Consider the following 18,540-nt stretch of genomic DNA (forward strand, 5'->3'; position numbering starts at 1 on the left):
TAGTTACTATGCTTATATTATATGAAAACCTAAACCCTAATTTTGCCCCGATTTACGCTGAAAGCAAATATTTTTGCATGAATGGCTTTCGCGGGTTACAGTCTGAGAGAATCAACAAACCAGTACGTGTATCAGTGAGAATAAGCAATATAAGCTATTACCTGTAATCGGAAGCTTATTAACAGTTTGTATTACCTGGATGAGTAATGTTTATGGATACTTAACCATTGGTGTTCAAAACAGAATCACGTACAGTTCTTGTCATGTAAATGAAGATGCACGATGCAGGTAAATACTCAACCCAATTGTTGTCAAGGCTAAACGTGCTGTATATTGGTCCTGTTCATTTCTTTCTTATTGACCCCCGAGCTAATATGTACGCATCAACATTTACAATCAACGTCAGTTGAGTCAAATGTAGGTTACTTTTCCGGTCCGAAAGAGTTGATTTTTTCATATTCTCAAAAGCCAATCTTTGCGATGATGCACTTTGCAATTGTATATTTAGCGGAAAGTTAGGAAACTAGTGGGACTAGTTAAAACTACCATGCCTTCCAATGAACTTTCTAGTTCAGAATTCTTTATGTGATCAGGACGTATTCAGTACGCAATTTAACCGTTTTAATTACGGCGATGTTGTTTTACTTGATTAATGAAACAAAATATTATCCATCTGTAATATTGTGATAGTTGTTATTATGTTGCCTTCCTTTAGATTATCACAAACAGATCATACAGGGTTGCTAGGTTGAAGAGTTGTTGGTGAGACAGTAGCTAGGTTATCAGTAGCTAGACCACTCCGAGAAGCTAGGACGAAGGATTCCTTTAGATTATCACAAAAATAGCGTACCGGGTTGCTAGGATGAAGAATCGTCAGTGAACCAGTAGCATATACCGCAACATCTTCTGATGTGGAAAATCGTTTAATAACCCCTGGTTTCAAGGTAAGTACTTTTCCAATGCTAGTGGAGGAGACTCTTCCTGTTGATATTGTTAACAATTGTCCATGCATTCTACATTCTGCTCCTATAAAATAAATGATCATTATATAGTCACACGTCGTGTGGTAAGATTATCTTGAATCAAAGAATATATAGCAGAGGTTGTTTCACAGACGATCTCAAGTTGGTAATGATTTGATACTGAATTTATTAAACAACTTGAAGCTGGATATTATTCTACGAGTTTCATAAATACAATATTTAAAAAATTCCCATCTGAGATTCTGTTATCACATAGTTTCCATTTTTGTGAAATCGTCTTGATAGAAACAAAAAGAAATCATTTCGGCATTTCATTTAATTCTGGTTCAGACAATGCACATTTCGATTCCCATGTGCAAGTTGAAGCAATATTGAACAATTCGATAACCAATAAATATTTCAAGTAGTTAATATTAAAAATTATAATTCAAAGAGTAACCATTATTCGAAATCAGTTCAACATATGACGCAGACGTTATTTTTAACATTGGCTCTCAAAAGCAAATTCAAATGTGTGATATCACGCAGTTCAATCGTGTCAAGTCAGCTGGAGTAGTTGAGGCGCCATATACATGTATTTCGATGAGACCCGTTACAACATTTCGACCGAAAAAGATGTACTGATTCTACTATATGCATTCGCCATATATGCAACATTGCATATGGGAGAAGACGTGGCATTCCACTGGTGGAACATCGGTCTTAAGAGATGATAACTTTATATAGAACTTGTACTAAATCTAGAGGTGTGCTAAATATTGATGATGTGTGCCAGTGCTCATTTGTATTCATATGGCTCGGGTTATTCCCAGATTTAACCGTTTTGTGACCTGATATGTACATTATTTGCTTTGGAAGAATGATGTGGTTGAATAACTTTCTTTCAGCTGGAAGGCCAGCAATTGTCGTAATCTCTTCATTAGAGAAGTTCGTTTATGTACTCAATAGTTGTTATATATTCAAGCCATGCTTGTCTTGGGGTAGAGTACAAGATCTATTCTAACTGGTAACAACAGTATAAAAGGGATTGTCTGTGATGCAATACGTTTGCGGGCATTTATCTGTATAGACTCGTGATGTTCGTGGTAGAGAGCGTGAAATATTTTTTCAGTTCTCCCACACTTTCGACTTAACTAAAATAGACTAACATCTAATCGGTTTACCAATTTCCTAATTTTAGTTTTGGCACTCAAAGAAATCAATATAATGCAACTAGGACATATTACAACATAAATAAGCGTTTATATGCGTGTTTGTGATAGTCAGCCTTTTTGGCACAATGTCTATTCCGCTACCAATCGGAAAGACGGTCGTGATCTTGTTAAATAGCAACATTAGAATAAAGTCGTTTCAGAAAGCGGGGCAAGAAAAATTCCCATGGTTTCAGTCAATAACAAGTATGAGAATACTGCACAAGAATTACATGGGCTTTTTTCGACAATTCAGATTCATAGAAAGTGGCATGTTAATGTGATTGCATGCAAAAACAAATGTAATTGCTAATATAAGATAATTAATATGGCTATAAATAATGAAGACATCTTTATTATCTCCTTGTTATCTATATTTCAGCGGCGTTGTGTTTTCCTGTGATGAACATATTATAACTATCTCCAAAATATTACCTATTCTACTCATATACTATTTGAATCTGGATTTATTTCTGCAACAGAAAAGCCTGGGAACACACAAATACTATGTTAGTATTCATAATTTGAAGTGGATTCCAACGAGAAAAAAAACGTTTAAATTCGTATAAATGAAAAGAGTTTTATCATCTCCTATGTTTCCTTCATAATCTTAAAAGTATTTTATAATTTCGTGTGACAACAAAATACATTAAAACCATGACAGGTAATAACACTTAGTCAAATAAGTTAAGGTGAAAAGGTTAAATAACATGCTCCTGAAAGTTCGTGAAATCATCTTCGAAGGATGACATGAGTATTATTTACGCACCTTGCAGAAAGGTATTTGTAGAATCATCGAGGATATCAGCACAAGTTGGATTACTAATATCCTCCCTAATTGTGACGCCCACGTCGAATGTGACCTGGATATTGCACATGGTGTCATCATACTGGGCTTGTAGAGGTTTAGGGGCAACGGCTATGACTCTAAGGTTTACATAACTTAGGCTGAAAAACAGACAAGAAACTGAAATGTGTTATCTACCTACCAATCTACCGATCTATTCGTCCGTCTCTCCATTTATCCGTACGTCCATCCGTCTGTCTGTCATCATAGACATGCATAATATGTGTCGTTTATTTTGGTTCGAAGTGAAAGGTTTCTTTAAGTAATCATTGCATTAATTCCATTCACTTTTTTCCTATTATATACATCTGAACGAAAAATATAAGAACAATAAGCACTGGTAAATTATATTTTGTACAGACAAATGCAATTATTATACTTTAAACAAATAATATATTGTTATGATTGTCACAAAATTACATTGGCACATGCTCTTGCATGATTTTTAGCACCCATTTCTGGTTGATATTCTAAAGGAATATGATGAAACAATATTTGGGTTTTTTTTATAAACGTTTTGTATCTATAAGGCCCAAGTTGTTATTTTCTCTTGCATAAATATCATTTCTCAAAAGCATACTAGATTTTAATAATAGAAATGGTGCAACGATACGCCCAAATCCGTTTTGTGATATATTGCGATTAATTGCGATATACCAAACAAAAATTGAAAACAACAAAATAATCGCAATCACATTTACTATTTGAAAATACATCTCAAACTGATATTACTACTAAAGACTTCTAATGGTAGTCAAATGAACATATAAAATTAACATTAAAATGAAACCAGTCTACGAACATCTGAAAGCAGTCAAATTATCAGAATCTCATTGCCATTTCAAGTCTGAATTTTCAAATTCCCTCACTGCACATTTAATTTCTTTGTTGGGAATAATTTCAAAATACTTTTCTGAAGAAACTTTTTTATCTGAAAATTAATATTCAGGTCTACACGGCTGTCGACTAACTTGAAAAATACAACAACATTAATTAATATTTAGAAACAAGAAAAGGAAGTTAACGCCAGGTAAGCACTTTCATCTGACTGACATGTATTTCACACGGAAAACATCTGATGCGGCCGCTCTGTGTTTCACTGTTTTGCTCTCTCTCTCTCTCTCTCTGTTCTTTGAAGATAACATATCAATCATAACAGCAGATGGTGCATGCTTTGTTCTCTGTAAAATCCAGGTATTTGATACAAAAATAAATTGTTTCAGAGGAATTAATATATTTATGAATACTATTGAGTACTGGTCATTTAGCGTAATTACTAACAGGACATAAATATCCGAAGCAAAGTCAAGTTTATAAATTATTTTATAACTAGACAAATATCCCTGGTCTTGACATGCCACCCCTAAATTAAACTTTGCCCGATAATGGTACTCTGCATTTCGTTTTAGATCCTTTTGCAATCTCGTGCTAAGCGTGCATCTTGGAAAATAAAAAACGTGGTTCTTGAATTGAAGTGAAACAATTGTGTGGTATTTAGAGATTTTTGGATGAAAGTAAGGTCGTGAAAGAAACAAACGTTGTACAGACAACCGTTGTGAGGTGTGTATTGGCAAAACAACAAAACGCAATATACCGGTATATCGTTGCACCTCTAATAATGGAAAAAGAAATCAGCGAATATAAATGAAACCTATTTGTGTAAAATCTGAAGTACATATTAAAGAGAAACTTCGACATCATTTACAATATTCTTATTTGCATCTGATATTAAAATATGTTTGACCTGTTTAGATCGACGTCACTAAGTTCTCCGGTGACAACAGAGAGGTTGTATGCACGTGCAGATTTCACCACAGACAAACGTGAGAGATCACATGTCACAGTTTCAGAGTTGTTCCGCTTGGCGGAAAATCTAATAAAACCAGAGACTTCATTATCAGTTGATTGACAGCCATATTCCGGTCGTACCTCTTGGCATTTGAGCAGACAGTATACCTTTCCAGTGTCTGTTATGTTCTTGCCTTTGACGGTCACCTATAAATATCAAAGATGACAAGAATCACGATTCTAAGATTCTATTGATTCGCAAATGTTTAACGGCACCTGTATTTTTTATGCGTCCGATTCTACTATTCGATATACAATGTCTTGTAAATTGTACTGGGATAAAATATAATTCAATAGTCATGTGTACGGCAGTATGTGGTTTTCAAACTTTATATAACTAACCGTGTGAGGTAAATCTGCAAGTTAATATCAGATTTATTCACTACTCATTAAAAAAACGAGACTTCTTGTAGATGTCATCAAATATTAATTACCTTTTCAAATTCTGTGCATATCATTGTATTTTTTGTACAATTGCTGCTTTGAGTGGGGGTGGGGGGAAATAAAAATTAACAAACACCTAACAAATGCTACAAGAGTCAAAGGAAAGGATACATACCGAAGTAATCTTACCAACAGTGAACTCGTTTGGCACGAGGCTTAGAAGTGTAGGATTTCCATAAATGTATATTTTTCCGTCTGTCACATTCAATGATTTATTGGAATTCAGATCACATGACACAAAATATTCTCCATTGAACGCAGAGGTAATATTGGGTAGAGCTAACCTCACTATGCCAGCACTAGCATTGAAATGCAGAGTCTCCAGGAATTGCCTAGTCTGAAAATACATATATTTTCTTTATACATGCACACACATAAACACATGCATTCTCATGTGTTTCCATCTACTATACACATATATACTTTCAATGAAAGATTTGTGCTAAATAATTGCCACCCGAGATTCAGAGGATCACGAGTCAATAGTTTATTAAAATTGTCATACCATGCACACTTGTAGGCACAAAAATAATATATATATATATATATATCATTTATTAACAAATAGAGATAAACAGTTTTAGTAACATCAGTATTATGTATAATACATGCTTATTATTAAAAATAAAAGAAAATACATTACAAAAAAAAAAAAATTACAAAGATAAATGTAATCAACATATACACTAGTATAATCTTTATAGCTGTGAAAGTGGTTATCAGAACTCAATTTATTTAATAAAAATATAATACAAATATGGTGTGCATTACGGTTACTATCAAGTATTTTATAAATAATTAATCATATTATATTGATAATTAATTACAAATTCAATTTCATTTTTAAAGAATTAGTAAACATATTTTTATGTTATTAGATTATACTTTTACCAATTAAGATTTTCTGCAAAGTAAAATAATATGAAATATTCATATCTAATTGTAAACAGGGGACATAATTCAGAAAAAAAAATTAAAAATTAATAAAAAATTACTAAATGTCATATAGTGTTTTTGAATTTAGACCTTTTGGATATACCGTATTAAGACGGTGAATCCAATAGGTTTCCTTTAGTAGACGTTCCATTTCAGAATCAGCTTTAACAATAGGTTGGAAGGAGAAATCTTGCAATGTATGGGAATTTTTGTTAAAATGTGCGGCAACATGAGATGAAAATGATTGATCGATATAATTTTTTATATCTGATCTATGTTGGTTCATACGTTTAGATATTTGTTGACTGGTTTGTCCAACATAATGGATGCCACATTTTTTGCACGTTATCAAATAAATAACATTTGATGTTGCACAATTAATGTCACAACGCAAATTAAAAATTTCTTTCGTATTATTACTATAAGAAAGAAGTATTTTCATTAATAAATGAACAGTGTGAACATCTAGGTCTATTACATTTAGTTGATGATCCTATTTTATATGATGGTTTTTCTAATTTGGAATTAGTTAGGAAATCTTTCAGATTTTTAGTCCTTTTATAAGCAAGTGTGGGTTTGCTTTCATGTAGCGATTTAACACTTGCTTTACATGATAAGTTTAATAAATCCCAATATTTATTGATAATCTTACCTATATTAGGCAAACTTGGATTATATTCAATAACAAAAGGAATGATATCTTCATTTCTATTTTTGATTTTATATTGTAAAGATTCAAGCTGTGTAAGAGAAGATACCTTTTGGAAAGCAGTATTAATGATGTCAATAGGGTAATTTCTATTTAAAAAATGCTGACCTAACTCTGTCAAAGATGATTTAAAAACAGCATCATCCGAAATAATTCTTCTGTATCTTTTTGCTTGACTATATGGTATCCCATTTTTACATGATTTAGGATGGCATGAAGAATATTCAACATATTGATGAATATTCGTGTTTTTAACATGAACCATGGTAGTAATTTCATTATTTTCATTTTTCATGACATCAACGTCCAAGAATGAAACTTTAGTTTTAGAGACATTGAATGTAAATTTTATTGTTGGATGTAATTTGTTTAAACTATCTATAAAGTAATAAAGGTCTTCTAATGAATAACTCCAAATCATAAAGATATCGTCTAAAAACCTTAACCATACATCCGGTTTTAAGAGGCATTTATTTAGAAAATCATTTTCTAATTTTCCCATAAATAAAGATGCATAAGCAGGTGCCATAGGACTACCCATTGCTGTTCCCATTTTTTGGAGATAGTTTGTATTACCAAATTGAAAAAAGTTATTTTCGAGCACAAGTTTTATCAAATCACAAATATGTTCTTTGGATAGTTTATATGTAAATTCGTTATCTTCCAGATAATATTTACACGCTTCGACACCATCATTGTGTGGTATATTCGTGTAGAGTGAAACCACATCAAGTGTAACAAGGAATGAATTTTCCGTTAGTTTCGGTAAAGATTTCAATTTGGTAATGAAATCAAAAGTATCTTTGACGTATGAAGGTAGTGATTTCATTAGTGGTTGTAAAATGTGATCAATATATTGCGATATATTATTTGTAACTGAGTTGTATGTAGAAATAATGGGTCTACCTGGATATCCTAAAGGTAGTGACTTATCAACAGCTTTATGTATTTTTGGTAAAATATAAAACTGAGGTGTGCGTATTTTATTTGGGAAGATATCTAGTTCATCATATATAGAACAGTTGTGTACAGAGAATAAATTAATACATTGGCTTATTTTTTCTTTCGTATCTTCAGAAGGAATATAGGAAAGTTTTGTGCAATATTCTTCATCATTTAATTGTCTTTCCACTTCTTTAATATAATCCTCCTTATTCATAATTACTATGGTGCTAGACTTATCCGCTTTTTTAATAATAATGCTTTCATCTTGCGATAAGCTACGTAAAGAATTTAATTCTTCTTTAGATATGTTTGTAAAATGTTTTCTTTTAGGACTGCTATTTAAAATTTCTTGTTTAGTTGCTTCAATATAAAAATCGAGATAAATATCACGTCCACTAGAAGGTGTAAATGTTGATTCTTTTTTATTGTAAAAGGGCTTATTTTGTAGATGGAAACTATTTTCATACTGTGAAGATGTACATGATTGTGAGAAAAATTCTTTTAATTTTAACGATCTTGTATATTTAAAGTTTTCAGTAGAGATATATGTATCTTTAAGATCCAGTTTTATATATATATTTATGTATTAAGATATCATTAATCTTTGCTGTATATGCACATCTCCATGTAAATTATTCGTTAAAGTATTAGATAATTACGTTAAAAATGTAAGCTATGACGTCATCTTGTTTATATCATTGTTTATTTCATTGATCACTTAGAAACAACATATTTAATGACGTAAGCAATGATATTGAATTCAGTTTGAATTCAGTCTGATGAAGCATTAAAGCGAAACCGGTCACACATTCTACGTGTTGGTGTTGTTTATTTTATAATTTATATATATATATATGTGTGTGTGTGTGTGTGTGTGTGTGTGTGTGTGTTGACGTGCTGACTGATTGATAGCTTATATGACTGAACGATGGATTTCCTCATCGCATATAAGAAACGTGAAATAATGGATGGCTGATGGAACATAAGTATACAAAGATAACGGCAATATCATAGTATTCACCTTTTCAAATGTACCATATACCTGATCAGCTGAATGGAAATAGCAGAGGACATTACTGAACGCTTCCAGGTTTGCACCATAAACTGTTAGGTTTCCTCCATATTTAGCAAATATAAACTTGGGGTAAACCGTTCCCAGATTAGCTCCACAACCTATTACAAATAAAATTACATGCGATAAGTCCTTAGACATTAAACATGCTGCATTCAATAACTTCAGTATTACAAGTAGTACCCTCTGATCCAGCAACTCGGCTATTATAAACATTGCATGGAAATGTTACTGCATTTGCTTTGGTGGTATTATGATTGCTAGAGACTTAGTTTTGAGCTATGTTACTCGAAACGTTCCTTCCTGGCCATCCTTGATCTTGCGTTTTATGTTCTGAACATTTATATGATGTTTTGGCTCTGGATTCACAAAACTTGTTGCACTGCTCTGCACTCTCAAAACATTTTGAGTACAAAACTCTAGTTTAAGCTCCTCAATATCACTCGTGTTTACATCCTCATAATTCAAATTTAATAAGCAAGTGCAGAAGATGAACGTTACATTATAATATATATATATTTTGAATATATTCATAGTGATCGCACTTTTGGAACCAACTCGAATTTTGTGCGGAAAACCTCTCAAATTATGCTTGACAAGAGGGAGCATTTATTCATAATCATCATTATATATATATATATATATATATATATATATATATATATATATATATATATATATATATATATATATATATATATATATATATATAATGAACAAATGGAGCAGATAAACAAATATAAACTGTTAAACGTTTCTTAAAATAAATAATAATTCAGAGCAATCTATTTATGGAAAAGTGAACTCTTAATAGGTCAGTCTCAATAGTTGCAACAAAGAGAATATCGAACAATTCTCAGGTCATATATATATATATATATATATATATATATATATATATATATATATATATATATATATATATATATATATATATATATATAATTCTTCTGCTAAAAGCTGTCAATCATTTTCAAGTGTACCTTTATTGAATTGAGGATCTGAAGGAGAAAGACAGTTCCCGCAGAAATCTACCACCTTATTGCCTTTGACGACCTGAGCACAATCAGTGCACGTGCTGTTGTCTCCATAGCAAACACCGCACACATCCATTCCTGCATCAGTTTCTAGCCCAGTTGCTCCACGGACACATATCTTACATCTAAGAAATTGGGGAAATTCAGTCAAATTCATTTGTAAGAAATGTTATGATGTGCCTAAATAATGGAACCTTAATTCAATGTACAAAGTGGTAATATTTGGAAAACTAAACCATTGTGTGAGGAGGACTCGTATAATCACCAAAAGTGACTTAACATATTTCCCATTCAGTTTATGAGGTAAATGATACTTTTACAAATACAGCATCATGACGTTATACCGTTGTGGAAGCAGACGATAGAAATACCACCAGCAACCTTTAACTACATGTGTCAATTTAGGTTTTGAACCTGAATAATTATATCGCTATATTATTCAAAACGTAATTAAAAGTAAACCATTGTACTTTATACTTTTCAAGAGTGAGCAAATCTATACTTCTTACAGTTTGTATTAGTATTGATAATTTCGGATTGCAAATAAAACTGCTTATCATTTCCAGGGCAGAACCTCTCTCGCGTTCCGTCTAATTTTACGGTCGGTAAATGAGTTGCGGAACATAGTGTACTTGATGTAATACTGTTATTGTTGTTGTATTTGTGTTTGTAGTGTTTGCGCAATTAGTTATTACTTAGTATTCTTATTTAGTTTATATAGTTGTAATTAGTATGTGTGCTTTCAAATAATTAGTTCAAATTCGGTTTGTCAGGTGATTCCTGCCACAAGAAATATCTAAGGTTCGCAAAGAATATTAATATTTGGAGTTTCTTCGTAAACTTTATTTGTTTTAAATGAACACTCGTGCAAAAAACTCCATTGATGATCTTACTCGTTTATAAAGGCATCACTCAACAGTTGCCCATCACAAGGAAGTGTTAAGTTCAATGCGACGACATCAGTTCCAATACTGAAACGACAGTAACAAAACCTATTCGGTATCTTTGAACGTAGTTTTGATACGAAAATCAATGAAGAATTATCATTGTTACTCTCATTACAAATTATTAAACACAATGAACAAAGTTCGTATCATTAGTTGAACGATGGACATGTTGGAAGAGTTTCTGTATCAAAAGTGTTACAAATAAATTAATAACTAATAAACAAACATCATATTTGTTTGCTGAACATAATATTTGACATAGCTTTATTACAAAGTATAAACCTTTCAACCTACTTTCTTTGAAAATTTACACAGCAAACATTTTTAAAATATATTAAAAGGTTTCTGTCACTAACGAGATGGGACATACATACATACATACATACATACATACATACATACATACATACATGCATCCATACATCCATCCATACATACATACATGCATGCATACATACATATATAAATAGATAGATAGATTACGGAATGCATCCAAATTGGTCATGGATATAATGTTTGACACACTTGACGCCCGCACAGTCCAGGCTTTCATTTGATATAATTCCTGTATTACCTCCAACACATTTGCTCAGGTCACATGGATCATAGTAAGCCTCTGTAAGATAAATTGATGATTGTTAAACCATTGTTCAACCTTGATAAAATACACCAAATCTTAGATACATCTTGATTAATCAACCAGAAAAAGTTACTGAAACAAACGAGGAAATGCTCACAAAATTCCTCTTTCACTAAAACTTTCAAGGCCAGTTTTCTTGTCTACATTATATTTTATGTACATGTGATTTTAAGTGTTTTTGCAGTTTAAGAAAGAATCTCCGTAAATGATCAGACCGTGTAAAACTAACAGTTGTCATCATAAATGCTACAAAAATTTTCTCCTTTTTTGTTGCTAAATATCAGTTAAACTTATATGCAGATTTATGATATATCTCTCCCAAAATTATTTTCGTCAGTAGCCTCAAAGAGTGACGTTCATTTGATATAGAATGTGCTTTTGATGAAGCTATCAGATGCAGAACTTGCATTAATACGTACATGGACTAGATCTATGTGCAGTGTGTGTTTGTGTTCGGATTGATATATAGTTGAGAAGAGATATATATATATATATATATATATATATATATATATATATATATATATATATATATATATATATTACGCATCTTCAATACTATTTAAAACAATTTACATAATTGATCAATTACATCAATACGTCTGTTTCGCAGTCGCATTGACACCCATTATAGTTAAGGATGTCTTAAAGTTGTTCTTTTTGTTGACACAGAAAAGAAGAATGATTTAGAAATAAAAATCGAAAACACGGCAGCTATGGAAGAAAGAAATCTCACTTCCATTTGGATCCCCGTTGCAGTCAAAGCAGTCGTTTCTTCCACCACATACGCCACATTTATCCTGTATTAGAGTTGAACCCGCAGTTCCGTCACAACCCTGTCTGCCAATGTACAGGTCTAGCACTGTTCGGGAATAAGAACTAGAGCCACCTTCGATACATATCTGAATAAGCACAAAATATAATAATTGTATCATTGATCTCCTCTGCAGTGTTTAGAAGTAACAATTAGAAGGTCGATAATTTAAAAAAGTAAGTTATTGCGACCGTCCTTATCCTTAGCCTCAAGAGAAATGAAACAAAGTCAGCATGTACAGTAATTATTTCCCTGATTGTCTTGGATCGTTCTAAACAAGTAGAAACTTATTTCAGATTAAAACATGAGCAAAGAATAGAGTTAAATATCGCGTTTCATCTACCAGAAGTAGAAGTATTTCTAACAAGAGATAAACATCCGTACCCTGAACTCTGATATACTTAATTGAAACAATAAAGTTTGTATATAATGTTTGTATCCAATAAAATAAAACGTAGTGCTGAAATGGTTCTATATAGACATATAACAAGAAATTGTTTGAAACTTAATCACAGCAAAATGTGTCTACCACGTAATGAAAAACGTTTGTCCCTATCTCTTTTGAGATCTTCGATTATCATATTTCTGTCATTCAATCAGCCTGGGATAACTAACTAAAATGGACAAAAACTACCAAAAAAATATTTCGTACAGTTGTGAAGACGATACACACAAAAAAGGAAGAGAGAAAAAAAAATATTAACTGAGCATTTACATACACATAACAAGCCATTTTAAACACTCTAATGCAATTTGTCACTTAATAAAGTCAAAGGAAAGGAGAAAATGTGGTTATATCGATCTCGCCCATAGGGTCATCTGCCACATTTTTCTAGCTCTGGAAGGTCAGACAGGACAAAGACTTACACTTGCACCAAAATAAAATATGTTGACGAAAGGTGCTGAACCGTTTGCATTATTAATTTATAACTGATATTGAATTAGCAGAGAATTCCTAACTGTTGTTTTCTTAATATAAACAAATGTAGCCAAAATTCCATAACTCATATAAGATAGAGTGACATGATATACACTTGTTTTAGCAAGCATCTTGTACCGCAACATGCAGCTTATATTCATGAATATTAAATTCATAATGCCAGTCAATAAATGAGGAACAAAGTATGGTATTTGTGAGGAACGGTTTAACAAAATGGGTCTACAAATACTAAGTGAACCGACTTCCACAGAAAGGAAGCATATATAGGTTCGTCCGTTTATTCCATATTCGGCATGCAAAATGTTATGAATATTTTCTATATAACATTTTACTTTCCCGTAAATTAAAGTGCTTGCTTGTTTGTATTTTGTTTCAGTTTTGTGGGTTTTTTTATCCATGGTAGTTGATAATAAATGTCTCTACACTTATAGTAATACATAACGGTAAGTTCATTTAAATTCCATGCATTTTGCTAAAAAAGTAAGGCGGATTCAAATTTTTAAGTTGTAGGCTTATTACTTGAATAAAAATATGGTTACTTCAAAACTTTCAAAGAAATGCAATCAATATGTCGAAGTTATTTTTTTAATTCAAACTAACATTATATTACCTATATATTTCAATCCAACCTCTGTAACCATGTTACTAAATTTATATAATAGTGTGTAACTTCTAACAGCTGCTCGCTAGTGTTAGGTGCAAGTACTCAAAACTGGTAATCTGTAATAAAATAGGTGGGTGAGGTAAAACTACGAGTTGCTTACTGTCTGTTCCGAAGTTGTGCCCTCACTGCAGATGCTTATATCAATTTCTACTAATCTAACAGCACCAGGCTTCGGAAATACGCCAGCATCAATTGCAGCTATGAATAATCTTGGATTCTCATAAATCTGCCACATGTAAGAACTTGAGAAAAAAATAGTCATTGATTACATTTTGTCTCAAATTTGCATCTGTAAAAGGATCAAATATTTCTTGACCACTACCAATATAGTTCTCGTTCTCGTTAATACAAAAATGTTTGGACGACACTGATTTACCAACAACAATTGACAAATAAATTTACTGAACTATGAAATGTATAAGCAATATTTTTTACCAAATTAGTACATTCGTTGCGCTCTTCCCACTAGCGTACTAGCAATGTGACTTTATTTGTTTGCTCACGTGATCACTCCTATTGAGTTTAAATAAATTATTCATGTTTGTATACATTGGTATTAGATCTTGAAATTGATGCTACGAACATATGTTTCAGCTTTTTATTCACAATGGACAAATAAGATCACGTGTATCTGCGCGTCATGTATGGCTTTGTAAATCAAGTAGACAAGAGAATACCGTATAGACCTTATATCATGAACTATTTTATTTTGGACAATGTGTTATAAGTTATCATTGTAATTTTGTTGTTGATAGAAACAATTATTCCATGCTATTTAATTATATTACAATGAGAAAGAAATGTGATATACCTGTACAATTTATCAATATATTTCCTCTTGGAATATATATATATATATATATATATATATATATATATATATATATATATATATATATATATATATATATATATATATTGTACAAAAGTTAGTTCATGCCATGCTTCACTTACGAGTCTAGCTTAAAACGATAACAAAATATATTTTCACTACGTTGTAAGAGAGATTATGTCAGATTTTGTAAATAGTGGGAAACATGTATAGTTTATCAATTGACATGTGTATAGTAGGTATTGAAAGTGAGAACATTCAAAGCTTGACAATACTGTTTAGAATGTACAGTAGAACATTCCTTAAACTTTTACATCTAGCAACAACATGACATAAATGTTTTATGTCTTAAGAAATGTCATATAACTTGCAATGTGTTAAAGCAAATACTAAGCAGAACGGGAATCTTTGCTGTAAATGTGCGTTATTCATATGTTACCTAACGACAAATGCACTGACGTTAGTACCAACCTATTGCTGAGGAGGAATCGCACTTCGTCTGACGGGTTAAGAAGAATTGCTTTCTGGGTCATATGTCCATCTTCCTTCAACTTGCGAATGTTAAACAGTGGAATGTCCACTAAGTCACCATCTTGACCAGCAACCCAGTGTCCTTATGATTGTGTAACAACGATATATATATATATATATATATATATATATATATATATATATATATATATATATATATATATATATATATATATATATAGGAAGTGAGAGAGAGACCAAATAAGTACGGTGTATATTTAGAAGAAGTATAATTCTACGTTCTGGAAGGCTTCAAGCCGATTTGCGAAAACTACATGAAACCCATATACCAGTTATGGCAAATACCATTTATGGCAAAAATCAGAGGACATAAGGGTCTATTTAATAATACTGTTCTCATACAAATATAGAATTCACCATAACCAATATACGGACATAATCAATAATCAAAGTAGACTTGACTGGTGGAAGACCTATGGAGAGTATTTGAAGGTACGTGGACATCTTCATTATCAAAGCATTTGTATTTCTTTAGGTTCTAAATATATTCTGGAAGTAATGCAGCTTCAGCTTATTGCTTGATGTGATTGATATGTGGCTACTATCAATTTTAACCATTCTCTTAACGAACCTGTAAAAAGTCAAAATCTGAACACGAGTTAACATTTTCTGTTTCGACAGTTTCTTGACTATAGGTCCTTCTCTCTCTCTCTCTCTCTCTCTCATATATAGACGTACCTATATTAGTTTCTATAGCTCCTATAACAGCAATGCTGATCAAGTCTCCATCGATATCCCTGTACAGCTGGGAAGCTATACTGCTAACTTGGAAATGACCCACTCCAGAGTAAGGATACTGGATAGTATTATAGCGATGTTGTAATAAGCTGGTGTGCACTTCGTCTCTTAATAGGGGTGCGTCATTAATAGGTGTCACCTGAAGCGTATGCAACATTTCATGTACATCATGACATGCAACTCAAAAGCAACTTCTGAATTATAGTGACATCAACCCAAAAGAAACTGTTTTAATCTAATAATATCGTTATTAACAAATGTCGAAGCAAACGTCAAGACCTTTCAAATATAAACCTGCCTCCAATATATAATTCACATTATTTCTTCATAGTTATTTGCACTTTGTGAAATTTAAGAAATTCAAAACAATTCCTTTTCAAACCATAATTGTTGTTCTAATTGTGTGACTAACTGTAATGTACATATATTATAGACTTTGATACAGTAGGCGGATTTTCATTCACAATCTAGAATTTAGAATTAGAGTTTTCAAATATATCCTGTGTTTAAAAACATTTTTCTTAAAAAAAATTTGCTTTCTTACACAAAAATATTACTTACCACTACCCTGAGAATCAATCCTTTATTGTGAGCTACTTGTAGCCCGTTGGATGGGTCAAAGGTGATGGTAATATTGCCAACATAATCCTTTGCTGGTACGAAACGCATCGATCCCATATCTTGTAGAATGAAGACAACTTCAGCAGACCTCACCGAAGACCACTCCTTGTCTGAATTAGCTTTTCTCAGAATTCTAACAACCTGGTCGAAGTTAGGGTCGTATTTGGCATTCATATATATCATGAACTTGCCAATGCTCAGCTTCATTTCCTGCAGCTTTCCCTTGAACGAAGCGACTGTACCATTCACATCGATTCCAATGAATCTAGTGGCATTTATTTTAGCCATGGTATCATCCAATCCCTTCACAGCACGTTCTTGAAGAAAATAACAGTATCAAATAAAAAATATAGTCACCTTAATGCGGCATTTCTATTCAAATGTCACGTATTAAGAATAAGCTTATAATAGGCATTACCTTTCATGGAATCATATCGAATATGTTTATTATCAGTTTAAAATTTCCATTTTCATTCTATTGTCTTGCTTGGAGAAAGAATTGATAATGGATCCAATCACCACTAAATGAGTCTGAACTTTTACATGCAATTTTTAGTGGATTGTCTGAAGTTTCATTTCAGGTGATATTTCGTCAGGTAATAATCAGAAACGCAGATATGCATTTTACTTCATGTTAAAGTTATCATACTTGATAAAAAATTTCCATAATTTTCTAGCCACAGTTTGCATAAATACAAATTACAGAACAAAATTAGTTAAGTTTATAAAGACAAGTATGTATCTTGCCAGCAGAACTAAACTCTCGATTTATACTTAAGTCTTAAATCCACTGACCAGAGTGGGAGTGGCTGACATGTAGTTCTTTACTAAGATTGTCCAATCAAATCTCCTAAGTCCAGATTTAATTTCAAGATTTTGACTGCTGAACTTGTGACCTAAACACGTATGTAAGAACCTTAAATATTACCGATATCAGTGACGTTGAAGATATCCAAATATCCACTAAATTGCAATTCCGTATCTTCATCTATATAAATAATCTGTTTAGTCAGGCTTATCTCAGGCACAGTATATGGTGGAGCTGTAAGTATCCCCAGTTTCACCTTTAGTTTGGAAGCTGAAATTGGATTTAAAAATAGAGAAGATACATTCGATACAACACCTATCAAAAACAACAGAGAAGAAAGAAATTAGCCAAATGTCAAAACTGTTGTGAAAATTTATTAATACTTTTCTTTTTAGGTTGTTCGATTTCTTGTCTAGTGTGTCTAGCATGAAGGTAGTAACATGTAAGGGATTATCTTAATTCTCATTGTTTTAAGAATGCTTATATTTTCGCCATTTTGCACAAATGGTCATTAGTTGTTATTGATAAATGTTAACAGTGAAACTTCGTAACAAGGATGTCATATGATGCATTTTGTCTTTTAGTACAATCATTTTGAGCATTTGTAGTATCAAATACAATATAAAAAAATGTACCGTCTCTTAGAAAAGGTGGTCTCGTGAAAGAGATGTCTATAGCAAGTGTTAGAAAGCAGAGAGTAAATTGTTTTCAATATGTTTTAATAGAACAGCATTTTTTATCGCAAAAAATACTGACTGTCGGCTCCAAGGAAATGTGTTGGATTTATTGTACACTCGATCAATACGGCTTCAGTCTTGATTACAGTAAAGGACAAAGTACTAGAAGTCGTGACCAATGTGACGTTCTGCAATGGTTTTATGGCACCATCTGCAATTAGAACACAGAACTGAGACACGATTTTGTTACTATAACTGACGCATCGAATCTTATGTAGCTTACACTAAGGTAAAAA

The 18,540-nt window shown here is 32.1% G+C and overlaps 1 protein-coding gene across 4 annotated transcripts in view; it reads right to left on the minus strand.

The window, feature by feature from the left end:
• The window catches only part of LOC149780305 (uncharacterized), a 94,454-nt gene that overhangs the window by 38,197 nt on the left and 37,717 nt on the right, over positions 1-18,540 (minus strand). For 3 of the 4 annotated variants that reach the window (XM_089937137.1, XM_089937135.1, XM_089937138.1), the window contains 15 exons: positions 18,324-18,455; positions 17,688-17,837; positions 16,700-17,076; positions 16,079-16,277; positions 15,320-15,461; positions 14,117-14,258; positions 12,335-12,500; positions 11,442-11,574; positions 10,905-10,982; positions 9,958-10,136; positions 8,924-9,075; positions 5,428-5,649; positions 4,765-5,015; positions 2,943-3,121; positions 851-1,026 (listed from right to left, as the gene is read on the minus strand). In XM_089937137.1, coding sequence (XP_089793263.1) covers positions 851-1,026; positions 2,943-3,121; positions 4,765-5,015; positions 5,428-5,649; positions 8,924-9,075; positions 9,958-10,136; positions 10,905-10,982; positions 11,442-11,574; positions 12,335-12,500; positions 14,117-14,258; positions 15,320-15,461; positions 16,079-16,277; positions 16,700-17,076; positions 17,688-17,837; positions 18,324-18,455 — 2,678 coding nt within the window. The remainder of the gene's footprint in view (positions 1-850; positions 1,027-2,942; positions 3,122-4,764; positions 5,016-5,427; positions 5,650-8,923; positions 9,076-9,957; positions 10,137-10,904; positions 10,983-11,441; positions 11,575-12,334; positions 12,501-14,116; positions 14,259-15,319; positions 15,462-16,078; positions 16,278-16,699; positions 17,077-17,687; positions 17,838-18,323; positions 18,456-18,540) is intronic. The other variant, XM_089937136.1, reaches the window with a different exon arrangement.

Source organism: Sinohyriopsis cumingii, chromosome 16 (assembly GCF_028554795.1).
Source record: "Sinohyriopsis cumingii isolate HCF-2022 chromosome 16, ASM2855479v2, whole genome shotgun sequence".
Lineage (NCBI taxonomy): Eukaryota > Metazoa > Mollusca > Bivalvia > Unionida > Unionidae > Sinohyriopsis > Sinohyriopsis cumingii.